Genomic DNA, 25,300 nt, shown 5'->3' with positions numbered 1-25,300 from the left:
GGCAAAGAAAGGGGGACCGGGGGGGTGAGAAAGATGATTGATGCCATCTAAATGAAATGCTATTCCCAGTAATGGGAAAAAGGCGATGCCAGAAAGCAGGTCACTTAAACTGCAAAAGAAGTACTTAAGCAGTGCTGCCTGGGGCACAGTGAGCTTGACAAATATGTTAACATTAACCTTCCAAAATCAAAACTGGAGGGATGACACATGGAAGGAAAGGGAAGCCGGGAAGAATATATCAGCTTTTATCTGCAACCTGCGGCCTGACTCCTGAAACTGGGGTGGTATCTCTACTGGCAAACTGCGGTGGGTGCACACACACAATAAAAAGCATCCATGCAAACAGATATCTTTCCAGATGTGCACTATTCTATCTTTCCATGCATATCACATGTTTTTTTGTTCTATCAAACTCTGTACCTAAAGTATAAGCCAAATTGAGTCTGACATCTGCACATTGTTTCTTAGAGCTTAGCTTGGTTGCACTTTTTAATTAATGTCTCGCTAGTTTGTTGAGTGCAATAGTCTCATCAGCCATGAGCAAAAAGCAAAAAAAAGGAAAATGCTTCTGAACCAGCATTACAGAGCAGACTTTCCCTTTGAAATACACACAAAGCCCCTGGCAGAAATCAATAGGAGGAGCATAAAATCCACTTGCATTTAATTACGATAACTAGCACATTCTCGTTCATAATCTCTCTCTTTCCTCCTCCATCTTTCTCTCACTCAATTTCTCTTCCTGAGCTGCTGCTCGTGTCAGTCCCCTCTGGGGGGTGAGAAATGTTGTTGGTAGGAATCTGGATTTAATCGTTTCCCAGATCGACACTATGTTTTTCTTCCCCTGAAGCATGTTTCATTCACCCACCCCCATAACCTCCTCTTTGAAATGTTGTCTAGGTTGTGCTCTGCAGCAGAAAAATGTTTGCTTTACGGCAAATGGACTACTGGGACTGAAATCTTAATGGGTTGCAATCCACTGTGTGGTCTGTGGGACAGTGTCAGTGTTCTGCTTCACTGTTTGCAGATGCATTCTGCAGCTAAATAAAAAACTGTTAGACAATTCCTGATTTTCATACTCTACTCTTAATAGTGTTATCAGAACAATAGCAAGCTGTAAGTTATAGACTGCTTTAGAACTCATATGGCAGCGTCTTGTCTCAAATACACTGAAACAATTAGGTTGAAATATTCAATTTAAAAAAAACATCTGCATTTGTTTGCATTATTTCAAATTCATCATATGCAAAAACAAAAGAGACCTTGATGTTGTATGGTTGACACCAGCTTCAAGTGTTTGCAGTTTGCAGTCAGTGCAGAGCCTTGAAGAGCTTTCAGAGAACACCTTCATCAACTGAAAGTGATTTTGATTTGAAAAATAATCTTACCTTTTCTTCACCAATGAAAAAAAAACTTCAGTTCAACTTTACCTGTATAGTTCCCATTCACAACAGTCATTACAAGCTGCTTTATTAAAGGCTAAAGACCCTTTGTATTTTTATATTCTTACATTTATATATTTTTTAGTTGGATAAAGTAAGAGAGAACGAGTATTGGTTACTATATAAGCACACAGGGATTACAAGGCAGTGTCCCAGCAGGGCACAAAGTTATGAGACAGATTTAATGGTGTTTAGTTAAAAGCTGTTCTAGGTGCTTATTGCTCAGTAGCACCTTCCAGAGGGCGGCAGGCACAAAACCACGAAGGGTAATATGTTTATTAAATGAAGCCTTCGTGAACCAATGTTTCAAATATTTCTCTCTCTCTCTCTCACACACACACACACACACACACACACACACACACACACACACACACACACACACACACACATTTGACACGGTAAAAATAAGGTTTTAGTCAGCCTTGACATATTGCACTGTGTCATTGTTTATTTAGCCAAAATAAGCCAAAATGCACCTGATTAACTGATGATCAGCTAATCAGTGCCAAGAAAGGATGACATCAGCAAGCTGCCCTTCAGTCTGTGAATGTTTACGAGGTCATTTGTAAACAATCTGAAGTCTACAGTGAGAATAATTATTCAAAGTGGAAAACATTTAAGACAATTACCATTATTCCCAGGAACGCATGTCCCATCACATTCACCAAAAGGTCAGGCCGTTAGGGTCTCAATAAATATCTTAATACACACCCCAACACTTAGCACATCTTAATACAAAGTTATGCATAGTTCATCGCATCTGAAATGACTTAACAAACAAAGTGGAGATGTTTGGCAACGATGCACAGCGCCACACAACGACAGCATGTCAGCATAAATACCTCATACCGACTGTCAGTGGTGGAAGGATAATGTTTGGCTTTGTTTTGCAGCCACAGGCCCAGGCGTGCTGCAGTCATTGAATCCATGATCTCTTCTGCATGCCAAAGTATTTTAGATTAATATGTAAGGCTATCTGTCTAAACGCTAAAGTGTGCTCCAAACAGGGAAATGCAACAGGACAATAATCCCAAGCACATCAGCAAATTTACAACAAAACAAGAACAACAAGTGTTGCAATTTCACAGTGATAACAGTGAAGATATCAGCCGTTCTGACAGGAAATGAAAGAACTGCTCATAAACAAATGTCCACAAACCTCAATGGAACACTGAAGCAACACTGTAACAATTATATGACCAAAACTGCACAACAAGAGAGCACTAAAGTTAAACTGTTGAATGATGGGGTGCACTTTCATACGCTGCTTCTGCATTTTGCCTTCGTTTTGCAGGTAAATGTGTGGGCTGGTACCAGAGAACCCAAGAGAATTAAGCTTTGTCAGTGTTTGTGTTCTCTCTCTCTCAGTGTGTGTTTTGCCTCTATTTTTGTTGCCACTGCTGTTTGTTGACACGTGACCTGTGCCAGTAAGGTACATGGCACAGTATGGCCCTGCATGAACAGCTTGGCTGTGAGTAGCTCGCCAGTATGAATCACATGGCAAGTCGTGTAGTTCCTAGAAAACGTATTATTCATTGTATGGTGCGTGTGACTTTTCAAAATGTGGTAACATATAAGATCACAGGGTAATAAGATGAGATGCGCTTTTTCATCTCAGCACACCGCAGACCACGGCCTCTCTGTGTGAGGATCTAAACGTATTCTACGCTAGATTCGACACAGCGAACACCATGAGACCGGACAGTGTGCGCACCGCGGATGACGTCAGTGCGCACACTGTGTCTGAGGAGGATGTGCGGAAGTGCTTCAGGAAGGTGAACGCACGCAAAGCTACTGGTCCGGACGGGATTCCCGGCCGCGTCCTCAAGTCATGCGCGGCTCAGCTGGCTGGAGTGTTCACGCACATCTTCAACCTTTCCCTCTCTCTGTCTGTAGTCCCAGCCTGCTTCAAAATGGCCACCATCGTCCCTGTACCCAAATCCTCCACCATCTCCTCATTGAACGACTGGCGACCTGTAGCCCTGACCCCCATCGTAAGCAAATGCTTCGAGAAGCTGGTCAGGGACTTCATCTGCTCTGCACTACCCGACTCACTGAACCCTCTACAGTTTGCATACTGCCACAACAGGTCCACTGATGATGCCATAGCCCTGACACTACACACTGCCCTGTCACACCTGGAGAAGAGAGACACGTATGTGAGGATGCTGTTTGTAGATTACAGCTCAGCATTCAATACCATCGTTCCCTCGAAGCTGGACAGGAAACTGCAGGATCTAGGACTGAGCAGCTCCCTCTGCAGCTGGATCCTTAACTTCCTGTCTGACAGACGCCAAGTGGTCAGACTGGGCAGCATCACCTCATCCCCCATCACACTGAACACTGGTGCTCCACAGGGGTGTGTACTGAGCCCTCTCCTGTACTCACTCTACACCTACGACTGCACAGCCACTAACAGCTCCAACATCATTGTGAAGTTTGCAGACGACACTACAGTGGTGGGTCTTATCACCAACGGTGATGAGACGGCTTACAGGGAGGAGGTCAGCGCCCTGACCCACTGGTGTCAAGACAACCATCTCACCCTCAACGTCGCAAAGACAAAGGAGTTGATAGTGGACTTCCGGAGGTGCAGAGAAGTACACACCCCCATCACCATCAACGGCGCTGCTGTGGAGAGAGTGAGCAGCTTCCGGTTCCTTGGAGTACATCTGGCTGAGGATCTTACGTGGTCAGTACACACAAACAAAACAGTGAAGAAGGCGCAGCAGCGCCTCTTCTTTCTCAGGAGACTGAAAAGATTCGGCATGAGCCCCCGCATCCTCAGGACCTTCTATCGCTGTGCCATTGAGAGCATCCTCACTGGATGCATCACCACCTGGTATGGCAACAGCACCGCCTACAACTGCAAAGCTCTCCAGCGAGTAGTGCGGTGCTCTGAACGGATAATTGGAGGTGAGCTTCCCTCCCTCCAAGACATCTACAGGAAGCGGTGCCTGAGGAAAGCGGGGAGGATCATCAAGGACTCCAGTCACCCCAGCCATAAACTGTTCAGACTGCTTCCATCAGGAAGGAGGTTCTGCAGCATCCGGTCCCGTACCAGCAGACTGAGAGACAGCTTCTTCCATCAGGCCATCAGACTGCTGAACACGTCATAGACACCTCAGCTTCACTACTGGAACTTCAACATTATGCACTCCATACTGTACAGTAACGCCACTGTTTTGCACATGTCTCACTCTGTATATTTTATATATTTTATTTATTGTTTACTCTATTTAATTTGTAAAATATGTGTACACACACACACACACACACACACACACACACACACACGTAGAAAAATATTTAGTATACACATGCAGTAATGCATATACTATTATATATTGTACATATATTTATTAGTTTCAGATGTAGCCATTCTTGTATTTTGCTTGTTTTACGTTATTGTATTTTTGCACAACTCTGTTGCTTGTGAAGCTCGCACACAAAAATTTCACTCGCATGTGCTGTACCAATGTACCTGCACATGTGATGTGACAATAAAAGTGATTTGATTTGGGAAATTATTTGTTACATCATTTAAAAATTACATTAAAAACAACAAACATATAACAAATAGCAAATAAGTAGAATGGCACATAAGATCTCTGGGTCCTAGAGCCTGTCACATCTGCTGCCAGTCTGTCACAAAGATAACAGTCAACCATTCACACATTTTGGTCATTTTAAACCTTTCGGAATAACCTGGAAAGAACCCACGAAGGCAAGGGGAGAACATGGAACATGTAAACATCGTTCTCCACCTTCCTCCAAAGACGGCCTGGGTTTGAACTCACCAGCCTGATGGAAACTTTCTGTATGAAGTTTGAATGTTCTGCCTGTATCTGCATCAACCCAGGTACAAACGAAACACCAAAGTAAGAGTGGAAAAAAATAAAATGAATTGTAACATGTACATGTGTATTCACAGCTTTTGCTCAATACTTTGTTGAAGCCCCTTTGGCAGCAGTTACAGTCTTTTTGAGTATGACACTAGACAAAGTTTCTTCTTTGCAGAACCTCAGAAGCTCCATCAGCTTGGATGGAAAACGTCAGTGCACAGCCATTTTCAGATCTCTTCAGAGGAGTTCCATTGGGTTCAGGTCTGGGCTCTGACCACTCAAGGATGTTCACATGATCCTGAAGTTAATCATTTGTTATCTTCACCGCGTGCTTCGGGTCATTGTCCTCTTTAAAGACAAACCTGTCGAAGGTCCAGAGCGCTCTGAAGCAGGTTTAGATCAAAGATGTCTCTGTACATCGCTGCAGTGATTAGTCTCCCAAAATGCTTTTGTGTATTCTTTTCAAATTCATTTAAAAACAAACAAAGACGCTTTTTCTTAAATTCACAGAGATGAGGGTTATCGTGTTATCTGCAGTAATAAATCTATAATCTATAATCAAAATATGCGAGGGATCATTTTTTTGGTTTCAGCAGATGATTCTGCGAGTTGTTAAAAGCAGGTCTGCAGTGCTACCAGTGTTACAGAACATCAGTACAAAAATACATCTCACAGTGCTGAATTTGGAAATGAGTACTGACATGGATAAAATAAATAAAACTGGGACTAACACTGATCCAACACCAAGTAACTGATATAAATGTTTTAGAAGTGCAAGCTGTAATATTGCTGCTTTGTTGTTACGACTTTAACTAAGCCAATAAAATAACTGCTTTCCAGGGTGAACTAACAGCATATTTCACCCTGATTCCTGGATACACTCATAGGCCTACTCATCATCTACCTGCTGTCATTGATGCATTGATATTATTGGCTAGCCTCAGAGTCTGGCACACTTACCAGAACTCAGTCAAGCACAGAAAACCCAAATGTCCAAGCATCCCCCACTCCCACATCGCTGTGTCCATGACCTGATCTAACAGCTTCACAGGATTTTCAGATTTATTTTAGAGGCCAATTTTACTCAGCACTGGATCAATGTGTGTACTTGAATATCTGTATTGATGGGCTTTCTTCAAGGTGGCACCCATGTTTGGTTGCCGCTGCTGGTGTAGTTTTTTATTGCCGGCCATCGCCATTTGCAGCGTTATGTTTTTCTTTTGTATGCTGTTTGAATTCATGATCGACGTACATTACGGATTCATTGGACAGCTAATGTGACAGCTGGAGCAACTACAGCAAAGCCTTTCCTCCGTTCTGTGTTCCTCAGTGGAGTGTTTGATACTGTACACAACACACAGAGTTATTATCGAGGTGAAACAGGCAGCATTGGAGGCTAGCTTCTTGGCTGTGGGGAGACTCCCAGCGCCTGTGGCCAGTTCCTCTCCTGTCACTTGGCAGGCACACTGCCCTGCTGTCTGTGGCTCTGGGTCCACGGCTCGATGGCAGAATGGTCATCTGGGTCTGTTTCACTGGTGGCAGCGATGTCCTCTCATCAGTGATCGTTTTATCTGTTTTAGGAGTCAATGCAGGTTCGCAGATGTGTACAGGTGTTGAATTCCAGTGAGCTGCTGAATGTCCCAATCAATGGTCACCAATCCAGTTTGCCCTGTTTAAGGTTTACATTATTTATTCTAAATAATCTCTTTATTAAGGACTCTGTAGAGTTGATGTTGCTGACTCGGACGTGGCAGCAACATATAGATTATATTCACTTCTCTGGCTGCTCCGTCAATGGAACGTCGTGTCTTTTGAGTCATAGCAGAGGACTTGCTGCCTGATGAACTCAAACCGGTTTTCTTCATTTGAGTTACAGACGATTAAGGTCGGTTCTCCGAAAACCTTTTATTTTAATCTATTACCTGCTGGCATTGCTGGACTCTTTTTTAACTGAATTTAATGACCTTTGTCATTTATCATTAGATGGATGTAACACTGGGAGATTTTAACCTTCATATTGACGAACTCTTGATTGATGGACTCTTGTAGGACAGCTGCTGATCTCATCATTATCACAGAGTATTTTAACTTTCAGCAACATGTTTCTGGCCCTGCACATATAATAATCCCCACATTTCATGACACTTTTCTTTCATCCTTTGACTTTCAATCTATTCAGGTACAGGAGCAACTCTGAAACAAAATATTGTCCAATGGTAACATGTTTGTCCTTGGATAAATATTTGTCATTTTATGAGATATTGTCACAAGTTAGAACATTTATGGGTGGCCTCCTCACCTGATGCAACAATATTGTCTCTTCCAATATTCCACATGCACCAGGTCTGAGTACAATGAGTTTTTGAACAATTTGTAAATTAGGTCACTGACATTAGTATTTCTCCATCACTGTCTCAATAATGTCCCCCAAATTCAAGCCCCCTCGATGTCCTTCCTACTTTTGTTTTTAATTAGTGTGTTTGACTGTGTTTGACTGTGTTTGACTGTGTTGGCCACTGTATCATGGAAAGGATTATTGCTCAGTTTCCAGCTCAAACAAGCTGCTGTTGGGCCAAAGAAACCACAGTAGACGCACCTCTGTCGAATAGTTACAGACCAGTCTAGAATTCTGTGTCAAAGGTTTTGGAAAAAGAGTAACAGCAGAGCAGCTGAACTACTTATTAGAGAAAGACAATATTATGGATATGTCTCAGTATTGTTTTCACAAACTGCACTCTATCGAAACTGCTTTAACTTTTCGGTTTAATTGTATATTAGGTTGATACTTTATTGCAGTATCTTTACAAACAAGCTATAGGCTCATGTACTATCTATCAGAGAGATTTTTTACTGTTTGTATGAATCAAGTGATGTCTGAAGCAACAGCAAGATAACATGCATGGTAGTGATATTGTTCACTCATCGTCATAAACACCAGTGAAAACAGAAAAGTGCATCCTCACAGGCAACAAAACTGAATACGGTTTTATCTCAGGAAAGACTTTACAACTCAGAACTGTTCACATTACAAACCAGTTTCAGCTACGATTGCGACAGCTTTATTGCCAGTGTGCATTTTTGCACACACTCTCTTAACTGCTTCATCACAACGCATAGGCTTATGTAAATGAGCAGAAGGTATACAAAAATGCAATAAAAGAAAAAATACAAACAGAGAACGAAGCTAACAAAAACTGATGAGCCAAAGAAAGAGGGGCAGGCAGTGAAGGAAAGACAATAAAAGAGGAGTAAAAAGATGCAGAGTAAGAAAGCAAAGACAGATAAGTAGAGCAGAGAGGGTGACTGACCATGGAAATAATAAAAAGACAAAAAGAGTCTGACCAGATATCTGAACAAGATGAGGACAGAATCGCTTTATGTCAGCCCAAAACATCAAGAAATGTGACTCCACAACTGCAGACGCACCAAATTTTATTATTCCTTTCTTGCTCTGCTATTCTGCCACCAGTGAGCTGCCATGCAAATGGAGCCAGAACGGAGCCTCTTGTCTGCCTAACACGAGACAACAGGGAGCCTGTGTATGTGTGTGATACCTAATAATGTCTACATCTTGCTCAAGGATTAGACACAGTAACAAGAAAAACCGCACAGGTGGTGAGGGAAGAGGAATCTCCAGGAGCTTACACAAGCTTTTTCTGTGAATGGGGGAAGCCATCACAGGTGTACACAGCGAGATCCAGCCAATCACAGCTTCTCAGGACAAACACCCGACAATCTTTTTGCACTGAAGACTTTGTACCAACACCTACTGCAGCTCTTAAATTTCCAAATGAATTGGCATGCTGAAGTATTATGTGATCATCAAACATAGAGTGGCACCAACTGTACATGCAGTGGAACAAGTCTTTTTAAGTTCAATTAATACTTTATAAAATTATAACAGACGGGAGGCTTTCTGCTTTATAAATCCAGTACACTCTATACTATCTAGAATTTCAGTAGCACATTTACAATCACACATATTAAAGATGTGATGAAGCTGAAAGTAGAAAATGTATTTTAACAGTCCAATGTTAAAAGAAAAAAACTGCTAGCCCTTATGGTAAATGGCCTGTATTTGTATAGCGCTTTACTAGTCCCTAAGGACCCCAAAGCGCTTTACATATCCAGCCATCCACCCATTCACACACACATTCACACACTGGTGATGGCAGCTACATTGTAGCCACAGCCACCCTTGGTCGCACTGACAGAGGCGAGGCTGCTGGACACTGGCGCCACCGGGCCCTCTGACCACCACCAGTAGGCAACGGGTGAAGTGTCTTGCCCAAGGACACAACGACCGAGAGTGTCCAAGCCGGGGCTCAAACCGGCAACCTTCCGATTACAAGGCGACCTCCCAACTCTTGAGCCACGATCGCCCTGGGAAGTATTTCTTTCCAAAGACTCAACAGGTTTTATTGGGACTGCAAAGTCCAGCAGTGATTGCTGGACTCTGGACAGGATGGAATGCTGGTGGATCCGAGTTTTAAATCTACCAGACAGGCCAGATTTGTTGACCTTGGTAAGCCACTTTCCAAGTTCTTGATTTAGCTTCTGGATTCTTTCAGGCTTACCCAAACTCTTGACTGGTTGCTCAATGATGGATGAGATGACCGTCCCTAAAATCAGCCAATTCAACTTCCCTTCCTTCAGCACCATGGGCCATTACTTGGAGGGCTTGAAAATTATCCTAGCTCACGTGATGAGCTTAGAAGGATGCTTCCAGGACTATTCTGAGTAGACCAATTGGCAGGTTTTCAGAGAGGCAGCAATTCATGATGGCGGCAGTGGCGTGTCCAGCGGGGTGGCCTGGGGGGGCACAGGCCACCCCCCCAACCAGACTGGCCACCCCAAAGGCAAAACAATAAAATTCAATCAAATATCAAATGTCCGATTATGTTTTCACGGTGAAGCTCAGATATCCGAGTGTAAGTGAATGCAGCACCGGCTTCTGCGCTATGTGCATCACGTTAGCAAAGGTAGGAGAGCCAAGCACAAAGACGGCACTGCAGGAAACAATTTTTCGGTGAAAGAAAATGAGGACATATTAAGTTTGTTGAGTTTAGTAAACTTCGGTGAAATTAGAATACCAAGGAAAAAATAACACTTAAAGAATTATTGCAGCCATCAAATATTTCAGACAGTATGCTACTGAGGGCAGCTAACATAAGAGTTATGAGTTATAAGATATAATCTAAGTCGTAACATTGCTGTATGGAGCTGCAGATTTGGTTGCAGGTTAACATAGCTGGACTGGCCGTCGGGCATATGCCCAGTGACTTATTTTTTTTTCTTTTTTTTTTTTGTAATGGCATGAACAATGAGAGGTGGTGGATTGGCCAGATGCAGGTCGATGTGTAAAAATAACTCAGTTGTTTGGTGGTGGCTATGGCGGAGCTTCCACAGAGGCCAGCAGGTGGATGAGGGAAGGGGAGGCAGGAGGAGAGACGCGAGGCAGCCGCCAGTCCGAGTGTCAGGTGAACTGAACTTCAGGTAAGAAGTTATGACCTGCAGTCTATCTGGGTCAGATATAAACTAAGTTTAGGTGGAGTTTATTTTCGTTGTGCTGACTTTTTACCCTCAGTTGCAATAACTCGTACTGTGTTCTAGCCAGCTTGACAGAGTTTATATACAGCTGGGTGGGTGCTATGATGTTACTGATAGTGAACTTTATTTTATTCATAAGGTTAGTAGAGTTGCCAACGGCTCCTTAAAAAAATGGAATGGTCCCTCATTCAGAGAAAATATTACACGTTTCGTATTGAGCTGAGAAGAGACGCAGTTTGTCCCGGACTTTCGCTATAATGAAAAAAAGACACAAAGCTGGATTTATTCTGTCTTTAGCTGCACAGCTGCCTCTTCTTCTCTCATTCTCTCCCCCTGCCTCTCCTGTTGCTACTTCAATCATGAAACTGATCAATGATCAGCTGATCGGCTTTTCTCTCTTGTTTGTTTGTCGCCCACTTTGGGCCAGAAAGAGGAAACCAGCGGATGTCGCGTTAAACAACAGCAGCACGTTTAAGCTTGATCAGCTGTTGTTAGAATTAATTTAATATTAATTTCTAGTATCAGCTGATGTTTGCTGGAGCCACAGCTGTAAAGCTGCTGGTCATGATGTCGGTTTGGATATGTGGTGAGAGGGAAACATGAAGATGAAACCAGGAGATGTCCTTACTGAATCATCAGAGCTGAACAGGTGATGGAGAAACAGGTTTACCTTTTAGGTGACATGAATGAGTTGAAGGGAAGTTATGAACTGTTTCTGAGAGATAAATAACACCAGGATCCTTTTCTATGTAGCTGACAACTGGTAACTGTGCAGGGGCGGGTCTAGCAAAGTGTTGCCAGGGGGCCAGGTAGGGCATTAACAGGGAGAGGGGGGCACAAAGAAATACTTTTCTTTCTTATTCTCATTTAAAATATCTCGCTTTTAAAAAATAATTATCTAAATCTTACAACCAAAGTTTTTATCTGACGTAAAATGTATAGAAATCATACATATACCAACAAGACTGTACATCACTGTCACCACAGGGTTTGTTTTCATTCAAAGTCTTTATGGCTTTAATACCTGGTGGGTCGGTCTCTAGTCAAAATGCCCGATTTTCTGTCCCAGTCCAGCCCTGCAGGTTAATACTGGCAGTGTCACCATGCCAGCTGACTGTATTTCATCATCAGCCAGTGTTGTTCTTGATCAATATTACCAAAGTTGACCATAAGGCAGCATAGAAAGTATTTACTTGCTTTCAGGTTTTATTCAAATGTTAGTCTTTTCAGTTGTTTCTCCACTTTTTTCCTGTTTCAAAATCAAACACCAGTTTGTGAGAAGATTATCTTCTTTTTTTAACAGGCAGATAAAGTTTTGCATTGGCTAATTTGTCAATTGTTTGTTACAAATGTTTGTATTTTATTATTCAAAAATGTTTTTGCCCAAAACATATGTGCACTACATGTCAGTAAAAATACTATGCAAATATTGCTGTCCTTGAATGCTGAATAAACACTGACTGATTGTATCTCTTGTACTTTATCAACGCAGTATCTAAAAACTTTGCACCGTAGTGGTTAAAATCTCATTCTAATAAGAGTTAAAAGCGCATTCGGTTATTAGGTTTATAGGATTATTGAATTATGGTTAACGGTTGGTAGAATTTTTTTTTAAAACATTATCTGCCAATTACATCTGCCACCCTTCTCCAAATCTGTGCCCCTACCTGGCCCCCCCAACAAAAATTTTCTAGACACACCACTGGATGGCGGGGTGGACTTTAAAGTCTTTTGCTTGCTCAGATTGTGGATACATCAGCAAGTGCAATGTGTAACACAAAGGTTATAATCATCTCTCCTAATCAGAAACCCTGGCTAAATGTGGAGGTGAGATCTCTGAAGGATACAGGGCTCAGCGTTTGCATCTGAAGATCCAGTGGCACTGAGAAGAGCAGGGAGGGAATATCCAATTTCCCAGTTTAATATCTGCATCCAGCAGATATTAAACTGGGAAAGGCAACCTATGCCCAAAATATACATGGTCATTTTTTCACCAGTGGCCCTTGAAGCATGTGGAAGGAAATAAAGAGCATCACTGGGTTTTAAGACTGTGTGCTCAGGAACTCACCATGGTGTTGACAATTTTAACATCTCTCTCTCTCTGGCTTTGGTCCATTGTTTTCCCAGTGCCCAAAGACCCAGCTGAGAAATCCATGAGTAACTATTGCCTGGTGGCTTTCACCCCACTTATCATGAAGTGGCTGGAATGGCTGCTTTTGGCCCCATTCAGGAGTCAGTTGACATCAGTGTGGGTCCACAGCAGCATGCATACAGGAAGAACCAGTCTGTCATCCACTCTGCTCTCATGCATGTGTCAGCCTGCTCTTTCTGAACTCTGACTCTGTATTTAATACCATCATTCCACAGACACTAACCAATAAGCTGTTACTGTGTGTAACTGGGTGCTGGACGTCTTGACATGCAGGCCATCCTCCACCATCAAACTTAAAGCCAGCTCTCCACAACGGTGTGTATGGTGGCCTCTACTGTGTACACTTCTCACGTGATTACTCAGCAAAGTATCCAGGCAATCATATTCTGAAGTTTGTAGATGGCTGTTGTTGGTCTGATCTCTGATCTCTACGTACAGGAAAGAGGTGGAAGAGCAACCTCACATGGGCCACGAATTCAGCCAGTATTATGAAGGAAGCTGATCAATGACTGTTTTTCATGAGGAGGCTGAAGTAGCTGATCTTGGGGTACCGTGTTCTGGTGGAGAGTGTTCTGACTTCTTCTATAATTGTCTGTTATGGCAACTGCTCTGAGGCTGACAAGACGGCGCTGCAGAAATCTGCCCAAAAGGTCACCAACAGCAGTTTCCCTTCTCTGGAGCACGTTTATATTAAGAGATGCAGAATCGGGTATTGAACATCAACAGCATCTATCTAAAAACTAAATTACTGGAAAGCTTAAATGATCTGCTGTTCTGTATCAGTGGTCTGTTTGCATGATTTTGCTTGATAAGATGAATTATCAGTAACATAAATAAACTAAATGCACCTACATTGTTCTCAGACCACAACACACTGGTTACATTTTGAGCATTGTTTAAGGACAACCTGCTCTGTCACTGGTTCCATCAGCCAGGAGAAGATCCTTTATTTTCTCCTGGTTGTTCTGTAAACTGCCCCACAGTGACGCTTGTTCTTTTAACATGTGCAGCTTCTGCACAGGTGTACTGTATACAACTCAGATCAAATTATAAAACACATGCACGCTTTTATAAACAAGCAGAAAGCAACACAGTGTGTTTTTTTCCTTCTTCAATTAAAGTTGGCTTAATTACTTGCTTACTCCAAGCACTCTCTGTGAAAAGCCATTACACAAGAGAAGTGAATACAGACAAATACACACCTTTAAAACATCAAACACATAACACTGCACTGCTCTTAAACACTCACAGAGCAACCGTCGCTTTTCATAGAGGTGGAAAAGGAAAGATTTTGAAAAAGCTGTACCTTTGCTTTTAGCTAGAAGAGCAGGGGAGGCGGAGACAGCACAGAATCCACAGCCAAGAGTGCCCAGAGAGGGGAGAAGAAGAAGAGGGAAATTTAGTCCAAATTATAGCAGACACCAACCATATCATGTCATAGAATTCAATAATGCACAGCACCATCTTTGATGTAACTGTACATCTCAAACACATGAAAGCCACGAGCAGTAACTACTCAAATAGAGGACTTCTGGGAAAAGGGGCGGATAGAACACTCATCAGGAAAATGAGGAAATTTGTATAATATCTAAAAGTAGAGATGCATGCATGAAAATAAACTTACAATATATATTACATGACCATGCAGAGCTGTTTCACTAATTTACCCTTTCATTCATACTCATGCATTTTGTCCCGTTTCTACTGACATTCATTCCTCTTCTTTCCACTGCATACTTTCACCTCTCCGGTCTTCCTACTCTCACTAGACATCTCAGTGTGTCTCTCTTGACATTACGACACGTTTTCTCCAGATAGAAATAGTGCAGCCCTTCTGACCTTCTCTATACTTCTCCATCAACATTCTCAGAGCAAGCATCACATTTGTAATTCTCGTTCTGCTGCTCACTGATCATCGGGTCACTTTAAAAACTCTTTCTCATAGCTTCATGGTATGGTTCCACTCCCTCTGTAGCCATCAGTACCGGCACAGCTCCTCTCTCCTAGACATCTACACACCTGCACCAGTGTGTGATGTGGACCAAGTGCCTTTCACTCTCAATCCCTTTTTAAAGCTGCTCACTTCCTCCTTATTAATTCTCTGCACTTTCTGAATCACTAACTTTCCTCCATCCATCCTAATCTCTCTCTCATCTTTCTTCATTTATCTGCTTCTCAGAGTACTCCTCCCATCTTCGTACCACACCTGTAACTTGTTACTACATTTCCATCTCTATTCCTTTTTTTTTAGTGTGCGCAGTGAACACCCGTGTCCATCTCTATCACTAATCACCCTGACCTGTTTCACATTGTTTCTAGCTCAATCACTGCCAATCCATCTTTCTCCTTAGTGTCACGTTTTACATACAAACCAATAAAAGCCTTTTTCTTTGCCTTTCCCACTCCTTCCTTTGGGAAATGCCTTTTCTGTCCTGTGCATCCTCATTCCACCAAAAGACAATTGTCCTTGTCTTCTTTCCTCTGTCCACAGTATAAATCATACACCTCCTTGGCTGTTTCTGTCTCACTTCATCTCTGAACTTCCTCCTTCAACTTCCACCCTGTAACGCTTGGCTCTGCCCGATTTCCAGAAACACTCTACAGACTACGTCTGATGCTGCCCACTGTAGTCTCTCCAGGACAACACATTTCAGGAAAAAAACAAGCTTTGTTTGTTACAGTTTTCTTAGGACAGTAAAAAGAAGGAGAGAGGGGAAATAAAATAACATCGTGTATTGAACAACACCATCAAAAACAACCACAGCACAGCACAACAGAGTCACAACCAAAGATAGACTTGTAGCAAAGACATAAAGAGAGGCATACCTTGCTCTGCCATCATATGTGCAAGGCCTTAAGAAAATAGGAAAGGTATAAAAGAGAGGAAAGAGAGAGAATATTTCAGCAAAGAGAACACTTAGTTTCAATACCCTCTGGTATTGTGATGATTCATGCTTTTACTCATAGTGAAAGCATAACATCAGATCACACAGGTGCCACAAAGCTTCCTGTGCCTGAGCAGGAGGCTTCCTCGTAACGAGTATAACACATAAAAAGCTCATGTGTGCTTTTTACGTTTGTGTAGCAGAACTCAACTGACCTGCTGTACAGACATAAAAATGCGATTTCTGCTCTTTGCTCTTTGGCTGTTTGAGGCAGCAAACACAAATTATAAACACATTATTGAAATGTCTTCAGTTTATTAGTTTATGTCCCTGTCACGCTAACACACAGCTGCTTATTTAAACATCCAGTTGATGGGAGTGACATGTCTGTTTTTCTGTTTCTGGTTATTGTCCAGTTCTATTTTTTGGTTTAGTCTTTTTTTAGTATTATAGCTGCTTTAAAATGAATTGTGACAGAATATATAATATTTTAAATATGATTTCCTGAAGGCCAGCTCGTGAGCTGTCCAAGCATTTGACACACCATGAATGTCCTGTGAAGTTTTAGTCCACAAGAACTGAATTTCATCACTTTTGTGCAAAGACAGTAAAATAATGAGAATTAATGCAATGCTCTAGTTTAATAAATTCTTTGTTTTCAATCAGATACTTAAATATCTCTATAGAACTTGTTAGAGGTAAGTAATCTGTAACTACTGGTATGATGAGACAGCCCAAGAGGCAGGATCCTATAATCTGTGTTGAAAATCAGATTTCTGAAGGAATAAACAGAAATATTATGGACATTTGTAACTGAAAGATAAACCTAATATCTGCACATGGTTGAATAATTAACACATAGTGTCATAGTAATAGTCTTAGTCATTTGTCCCTCCTTTGTAAAAGAAATATCCCATTTCAGGGAATGCAATGTGAATTATGTTAAAGCACAGACAGGAACATTTCATTAAGCTGGAACAGTAGCTTCACATTGTCGTCACCAAGTCTGTTTGCACTTGTCTGAATATCTGCTTCCATCTGACATTATTCACTAAAAACACTCACCTGGCATGTTGTTGCTGTTGATTTCTAGAGCAAAAAAAAGGAGACAAAGAAAACAAGCAAAGGTAGTATTAGAAACACACTTGTTTCTTGCATGCTGACTATCATGCAAATAATTACACACATAGTTCATACAGAGGGCTGGCAGTACACTCAGCCTTTTGCATGTTCTTTACAATGCAGAATGTTTCAGCAAGTAGCACTTAAAGCAGCAGCACTTTGAACCACAATCACGACAGGAAATACAAAGAGAAATGTTCAGCACAAAAAGGCATTTGTTCTCACGCATGTGTGCATTTCCCCTTATCCTGCATTGAAGTCACATTACCTCATTTATTCTGTAATAGTATACTGTTACTACAGCACGAAGACATGCAAAGAAAAAATAAAAATGTCAAATGTTAAAGCCAGAAAGGCCCTAATGTCAAAGATCTACGGTTGTGGTCTGAGACTCATTATGGGCATCTTTCAGGGTGGAGTAACTGTACAGAACAGATCTTTATTTAAGTATTAGGTGCAATCCCCAACCTCAGTATAAATACAGGATCTACATGTCTACATTAATCCCCATGAATATTTGGTGAAATGTCCCTTAGCAAGTTGAACCTTAACAGGATACGTTTGTATCAACAAGCTTGTGACAAAACTCTGGTTGGATAACTGACCACAGTTCTCTTTCTTAGCTCTTGGATCTTCAGGCCAATCAGAAGAGTGCTGCCAAACAAATTATGCTGACAGAAAGAAGTCAATCATGATCACTAACAAAACGTTTAACAGGCCTTGGCCTTGTCATGTTATAAAACATCCATCCATCCATCCATCCTCATCCGCTTTATCCGAGTATAAAATAATAATGCAGAATTCAGCTGACTGCAGTGAGATTTTACACACTTTATTTATTTGAGCCTGTATATGCACCTTTGACCCTGCGTGGGTTAGATGATGATGATTGGATGTGAACTTGTGATCACAACTGCATGTTTGCATATCCACAGATACAAATGTGGAAATATGGAGCTATTTGAGCTTTTGTCACAGATGCAAGAAAACTGAGCTTCTATATGAGTTTCAATCTATTTTTTACGTACAAATTTACTTACATTAGCAAAATAATCCACTAAGACAATGATGGCAACAAAAAAATAGATCTCTGTATAACTTAGTTTGCTACACAGAACTCATACTGTATGCTGTTAAAAGCAGTACAAATTATCATTGCAACTAATATTTATTTACCTTGAACACAGGCTTGGAGAGAAACCCAACAAAATCAGTGATTTAAAGCCACTGGAAACCAATTTTAGGTGGAACATTGTTTGTTTGCTTGCTTCTTAATCCAGTTAACCTGTAAATCACTTAATTCAAGAAATGAATAATTGTGGAATCTATAAAGAACAAGTTAGCAAAGAACAAATTTTAGATTGTATTTCTCTGCTATTGTTGTTCCTGGGAGCCTGTCACAACAGCATGAAATATCTTTCCATGTGTTCAGTTGAAACTTTGAAAATGCAAACTTCACACATAGACTGGGACTACATTTCAACCAGTGGTGCTGAGGATCTTGTCAAAATGATAAACGCAGAAAAGTACCAGCAGATTGTGATCCTCCATGCTATAGCATCTCAAAAGCATCACATGTACTGCTTCATTTTTCAGTATGTCATTAATCCCAAATAGGCATAGCTGGACTGGCCATCGGCAATTTTTCTTTTTTTCGTTTTTTTCCCGTAACAGTATAAACAATGAAAGGTGGTGGATTGGCCAGATGCTGGGAGATGTGTAAAAATAACTCAGTTGTTTGGTGGTGGCTATGGCGGGGCTTCCACAGATTCAGTAACATTAGCAAGTGGTGGAGGGCAGCAGGTGCAACACGCTGGCAGGTGGATGAAATGCAGGAGGAGCAGAGACCCGAGGCGGTGAACTGAACTTCAGGTAAGAAGTTATGACCTGCAGTCTCTCTGGGTCAGATATAAACCAAGTTTAGGTGGAGTTTATTCTCGTTATGCTGAGTTTTTACAGTCAGTTACAATAACTCGTACTGCGTACTAGCTAGCATGACGGAGTTTATATACAGCTGGGCGGGTGCTATGATGTTAATGATGTTGAACTTGTTTTGTCTTATTTTATTTATAAGGTTAGTTAGTAGAGTTTCCAACCGTCCAGTAAAAAACAGAATCGAAAAGAAAATATTACACGTTTCGTATTGAGGTGAAAAGGAACAGTTTGTCCCGGACTTCAGCTACAATGAAAAAGACACAAAGCTGGAATTATTGTCTTTGCTGCACAGCTGCCTCTTCTTCTTTCATTCTCTCCCCCTCCCTCTCCTGTTTCTACTTCAATCATGAAACTGATCAGTGATCAGCTGATCGGCTTTTCTCTCTTGTTTATTTATCGTCCACTTTGCGCCAGAAAGAGGAAACCAGCGGATGTCGCGCTAAACAACAGCAGCACGTTTAAGCTTGATCAGCTGTTGTTAGAATGTGTTTAATATTAATTTCTAGTATCAGCTGATGTTTGCTGGAGCCACAGCTGTAAAGCTGCTGGTCATGATGTCGGTTTGGATATGTGGTGAGAGGGAAACGTGAAGATGAAACCAGGAGATGTCCTTACTGAATCATCAGAGCTGAACAGGTGATGGAGAAACAGGTTTACCTTTTAGGTGACATGAATGGGTTGAAGTTATGAACTGTTTCTGAGAGACTAATAACACCAGGATCCTTTTTTTTAATGTAGCTGACAGCTGGTAACTGTGCAGGGGCGGGTCTAGGAAAGTTTTGCCAGGGGGGCAGGTGGGGCATTAAAAGGGAAAGGGGGGCACAAAGAAATACTTTTCATTCTTATTCTCATTTAAAATGTCTCACTTTTAACAAATAATTATCTGAATCTTGCAACAAATGTTTTCATCTGATGTAAAATGTATAGAAATCCATTATTGTACATAGTAATTTTTTTAGGGTCCTATCATAATTTAGTTTAGTTTAGTTAGTCCCAACACTGCTGACAACTGATCCATTCTGTAGTTGGTATCCGTAGCCAGTCTTGTCAATGATCTCACTGAGGGGATTCAGGCCTATGCAGAACAGCAGTGGGGACAGAGCGTCTCCTTGGTAGATCCCTCACTTGATGGTGACTTGTGCTATGGGCTTGAGGTTGGCCTCTAGTGTTGTACGCCACACCCCCACTGGAGTGCACTCCAAACTGTACGGCCTCAAGGTTAATGCCGAGAAGACCAAAGTCCTGACCACCGACGGCTTACCAACGATCATCCATCTCGACGGTGTGCAGATCAAACAAGTCCAACAATTTCAATATCTGGGGTCCCTCGTCGAGGAGAAGAAAGTGGCATCATCAGTGGAGAGACGCTCCAGAATTGGGCAGGCGGCGGCAGCATTCGCTTCCCTGCTCTGGTGCATCTGGAAGAAGAACAACATCTCATTGGCGACAAAGATCCGCCTTTACCGAACCCTGATCATGCCCATTCTACTTTACGCCGCAGAGACGTGGACAACCGACGATCGGCCACCTAATCCAGCGCCGCCGATTTCGTTGGTTTGGCCACATTTGTCGAATGGACCCGAGCCGCTACCCCCATGGCCTACTCTGGTTGACCCGCCCCACCGATTGGAGGGTGCATCGAAATGCACCAAAGAAGACATGGATGAAACAAATCCCGGATGATTTGAAGGCCCTTCGACTTGACCTTGAGCAGGCAAGAACCATCGCCCTAGATCGAAAAGCGTGGAAGATAATCGTTGGTCAAGCAAGAGAACCTGCGGCACCTACAGCAGCGTACTGGTTGCGCGGCAGACCACCACCGCTGGTCACCCGCTAAGGACAAGAAGAGAAGAGAGACACCCCCACTGAGTTCCTGATGAAGTCCTGTTGATGTTGCATAGGTCTAGGCCTTCCAGGATCCAGGTGTGGGGCATTGAGTCATAGGCCTTCTTGTAGTCAATCCAGGTGGTGCACAGGTTGGTCAGCCTAGTCTTGCAGTCTCGGGTGACTGCTCCATCTACCAGTAGCTGGTGTTTTCTGCCTCTGGTATTCTTGCAAATTCCTTTCTCATCTATTGAGCCATGTTCATCTTAGCCGCTATGATGCCTGACAGGAGCTTCCACGTGGTGCTGAGGCGGGTTATTGGTCGGTAGTTGGAGGGGACCGGTCCCTTCTGGGGGTCCTTGGGTGTCAGGACTGCCCAGCCTTCGGTTAGCCATTCTGGGTATCTCTCATTGACTGGCTGGTTATTAGCTGGTTCATATGTACGATGGAGTGCAGTCAGCTTCTTCAGCCAGTAGGCGTGAATCATGTCAGGGCTTGGTGGTGTCCAACTCCTCATACTGGAAAGCCAGTCTTGGATGTCTGCCTGTTCAGAAAGGTTGCTGTGGTCTGATATTAGGTCCACCAGCTACTTGGCATTGGTGTAGTGTAAGTAACGGAACCCCATAACTAAGAAGATTCCTCATTTACATTAACAACAAATGGAAGTCTGTCAGATAGAGTCGAGTCACACCATTACAGCACAGTTCCTTTGATACCAATTGTGTGCTCTAATCTATATAATAAAATATTATTGTCAAGAATATCAAATGATGCACTGAGGTGTAGCACGATAAGTTGCCTCAAGGCACTATATAAAATAACACTGAATTGAATTAAACTGAATCGAATAAGTCCACTTTCTGAGGCAATGTAAAGATAATTGGTAACATTCACTCGTGCTGTTTCTGCACTATAGTCTGAATCCTGACTGAAACTCCGCAAATAAACAAGTTCTTTGCATACACTTGTCCAGCTATTTTTGAACTATTCTTACAATATTTTGTTAATAAAATGAAGCATAGAAATTGGTCTATACAATAATTTGCTATGACAGTAAAAGCTTTTTTAAGTAAATAATTAATTGCCGCAATCGTAAAACAGGTCTGTTTTAATAAAGATAAACTGATCATATTTAAAATTGAAACATTAATGAATTGTAGGAATTAGACTTATTGATGATTTAAAGGAGAAAATGAATGAAAATAAGTAAATAAGGATAGGAGGGTAACAGTACTAGCAAACATCAGCGACCACTACAGGCGACTTTTAAAGAAATGAGTGAAGTCATCACTAGTCAAAGCTAAAGCAATAGCTCAACAGAGCTCAAACTCTCTGTTAGCCTGGGTACAAGGCTGACAACCTGGCAGGTTCCCATTTTCCTCTTTCTTACATATGGTAAGATGTCCTAGCTTTACAAAGACCCTTTTTTTTTCTTATAGAGCAATTATTTATCCAGGCCAAATGAAGATCTTCTAAATTAGCAAGGTGTCATTTCCTCTCCAACTTATGAGTTCTTTACTTGAAGGCTCATATTTGTGGGTTGTACCAGGGAGTCAAATGTCTCTGACTGGTTGCTTTCTCTTTCAGAAGAGCCACAGTATCCAGATTTGTATGCAGTCATGAATTAATACTGCTGCAAGATAACGGACTTCTGTACATAAAGTACAATTTAGGTAGCTGTTGCTCTTTGTTACTATTGCAAGTCATTCCCTTTTGTCTCTACTGCAGCTATGTTTGGTCTCTTCCTGTTAAACTGAAATTCTTCTATTAACTTATCAATTCTCCCAAGTGCTTGCTCATAAGAGATCATCTGATCATTGGGCTTTTCTAATATAGTAAGGCTTGCTTTGAGACAGCTGTTGTTGTAAACTGGCATTATAAGACTGAACAGAACAGCTATCTAACTTTTGTTGACACCGGTGATTTACAGGTAACTAGGGAAATATTGAAATGTGATCTGCCACACCATTGTCTTGAGAAATATGGTAGTCTCAAAAGCAAAATGGGATGATATTTGAATTAGTGTTAATTCACTTTAAGTTTTTTAATCAGGTTTTCTAACAGGCCCAATTTAATCAAAAACATTTTCTGAACCAATCACAGATAGAGCAGGGCGATATGGCCAAAAATATTTATCACGATATATATTTGAAAATTTGCGATAACGATATAACCGACGATATAATTGATGCGAGACAAAATACAACTCCACAACATTACTAGCGCAAAAAGACAACCTTCCATTTATTTTCACTTAAACAAGAAGCTGGTTTTTATGTACATTAAAGCTTTATAAAAATGTAACAGTGCAAATACAAATTCCTTGCTGAACGTTTAACCAAAAGGCATTTCCAGTAGAAATGGGCTGACATATCCTGAGCATAACCATATATAATATCCACTGAAGTTAAAAAGAGGTGCTTTGCAACATTAAACTGCAGTGTGCAGTACGCATTTTTCGGACCATAAGGTGCACGGGATTATAAGGCACATTAAGCGAAACAAAGCAGTCAGATAAATCAAACTTTATTAAACTCATTCTTCTTGCTTCCTCCATTTCTGTACCATTGATTCATTAATGTTGAATTCTCTGGCAGCTGCTCTATTCCCATGTTGTTGCAGTATATTAATGACTAACCTCGTATTGTGGATGGATTATCTCAGTTGTTCTCCTGACTGAAGTTTGGTCCGTTTACAGCATCCTGCCATGCGATTGCATTTGTCTCTAACCATGAAGAACCTTCACGTTAACTTTTATAAGTGGAAAAGTGTTAGTGTTCGTCCTCCAGCTTCACTGTTTATGTTATGCTAACATAGCTGTGTCGCTAGCGATCACGTAGCACATCATTATATACCAGCTAGCCCAACTTCAGTAACCCTACAAACGTCACTGCTGTTTAGTTTCCTGTCTTCATTTATGTTGGAAGTGATAGCAGAGCTGTACGTTTGATTTTTTTCAGAAATCTCTCAGTCAGAACATGCTATATCATGCTTAGGTAACTAGCGAAACTAGCGAGCTAACTTCCGCTAGCTTCCTGCTAACTTCTAACTCCGTTAAATGTAATAACTTTTGTTTTCATGGATGCCTGGAAGTTAAACTTTATAGTTACACCTGGTAAAGCAGCAATGCTGATCGTTTTATTAAAGATGAAAGAATTTAGACAGTTTTTAACTCTAAGTGATGCTGCAGTGTTGTTTGACCTGAAGCATACGGAGTTTAGGACCCAGATTACTCCCAGATTTAAGAGCATCTTAGTCCGACAAATATGACAATGACAACGGCCGCTTGCATGTTCTGCAAAAAAATGTGCTTTGTTGTGTATCTGACGGACAAACACCAAACCAGTTCCACATCACGGAAGTTGCACCATTTTTACAAACCAATTCTGGTTCATCTGTTTCACTCAACAATCGGCCATGTGCGTATGAAAACAAAGGCACTGCGCATGCGCGTTTTACTCCCATTCTATCGCGATATTTCATTTTCCTATCGTTGCCTAACATTATACCGGTATTACCGTGAACGGTATAATATGGCCCAGCCCTAATCACAGATATATAAACTAGTTTGATTGATTTTTTTATTATCTGCATTTTGAAAAAGTAAAAGACTATAGACAAGTAAAGCAGTGTTGTTATGTTAACCTAATTAAATACACTCAATTAGGTTACATTTAATTAAATATTTGACCCAAACTTTAGCTCTTATCCATTATTACTGACAGATGAGTCAATTCTTATTTATCAAATACAATATATAAAATATATTAAAAAGGTAAAATGGTAAAAACAAAAAAAGAGAAAGAAAAAAGTCATGCAAGTGAGTTATGACAAATTCTAGCTGTCACGAATGCAAAGATATTTTGCAAAAACAGACTAGTGAGTTTATTCTGGAGCAGCTCATAGGTTTAGTTAGCAGCAAAAGATACAATGTTCTTGGTTAAAAACCAATTCTGCTCTTAGATCAGTGAAGAATATCTTCCTGTATTCGTTTGGGCCACTCACAGAAATGAAGCAATGGTGTGACTGACTTGCGATCCATTAAATCCTCTTAGCATGGACAAATTGGGCATGTTAGGGAGTTAACACGAACGCAGGCAGATGGAAGTCAATCTGATATACATTACATATTAATTCAGTTTAAAGTGAAGACTGTCAACTGTGCTCAAATGTCAAACAAGCTGATCCAGTGGTAATCAGGGGGAGGAAGTGTGTGTGTGTGTGTGTGTGTGTGTGTGTGTGTGTGTGTGTGTGTGTGTGTGTGTGTGTGTGCACAACAAGCTGTAATAACGACATATTTCAATGAAAGTCTCGGCAGTATTGAATATGATGGCACACCAGTGATTACCAACATTTGACTGGTTAGTTTTCATTTCCAACGTTATGGTGGACGTTCTGGAGTCGATAGATAAAAAAACGATCCAGTTTTGATGCATGTCTGTCACTACTTGAAATTCTCCACAAAGAGTTTCAAGCTTTCTGTAATTCAGTGAAGCAGAGCACAGCCTTCGGAGAACTGGCAGAATCATTCACAGAGGGAATGAC

The 25,300-nt window shown here is 41.4% G+C and overlaps 1 protein-coding gene and 1 long non-coding RNA gene across 2 annotated transcripts in view; one reads left to right on the top strand and one right to left on the bottom strand.

Annotated features, from left to right (window-relative positions):
* The window catches only part of nrxn3a (neurexin 3a), a 206,829-nt gene that overhangs the window by 157,131 nt on the left and 24,398 nt on the right, over positions 1–25,300 (bottom strand). Inside the window, 2 exon segments of the mRNA XM_082515716.1 lie at positions 15,816–15,842; positions 16,940–16,963. Of these exon segments, the coding sequence (XP_082371842.1) occupies positions 15,816–15,842; positions 16,940–16,963 (51 nt within the window).
* The window catches only part of LOC309695275, a 158,412-nt gene continuing 144,254 nt past the window's right edge, over positions 11,143–25,300 (top strand). Inside the window, exon 1 of the long non-coding RNA XR_014273106.1 lies at positions 11,143–12,040. This is a non-coding gene — a long non-coding RNA (uncharacterized lncRNA). The remainder of the gene's footprint in view (positions 12,041–25,300) is intronic.

This window comes from Aulonocara stuartgranti (assembly GCF_965226115.1).
Source record: "Aulonocara stuartgranti genome assembly, chromosome: 19".
In the NCBI taxonomy this organism is placed as follows: Eukaryota; Metazoa; Chordata; class Actinopteri; order Cichliformes; family Cichlidae; genus Aulonocara; species Aulonocara stuartgranti.
This window is presented reverse-complemented; position numbering and strand designations above follow the sequence as displayed.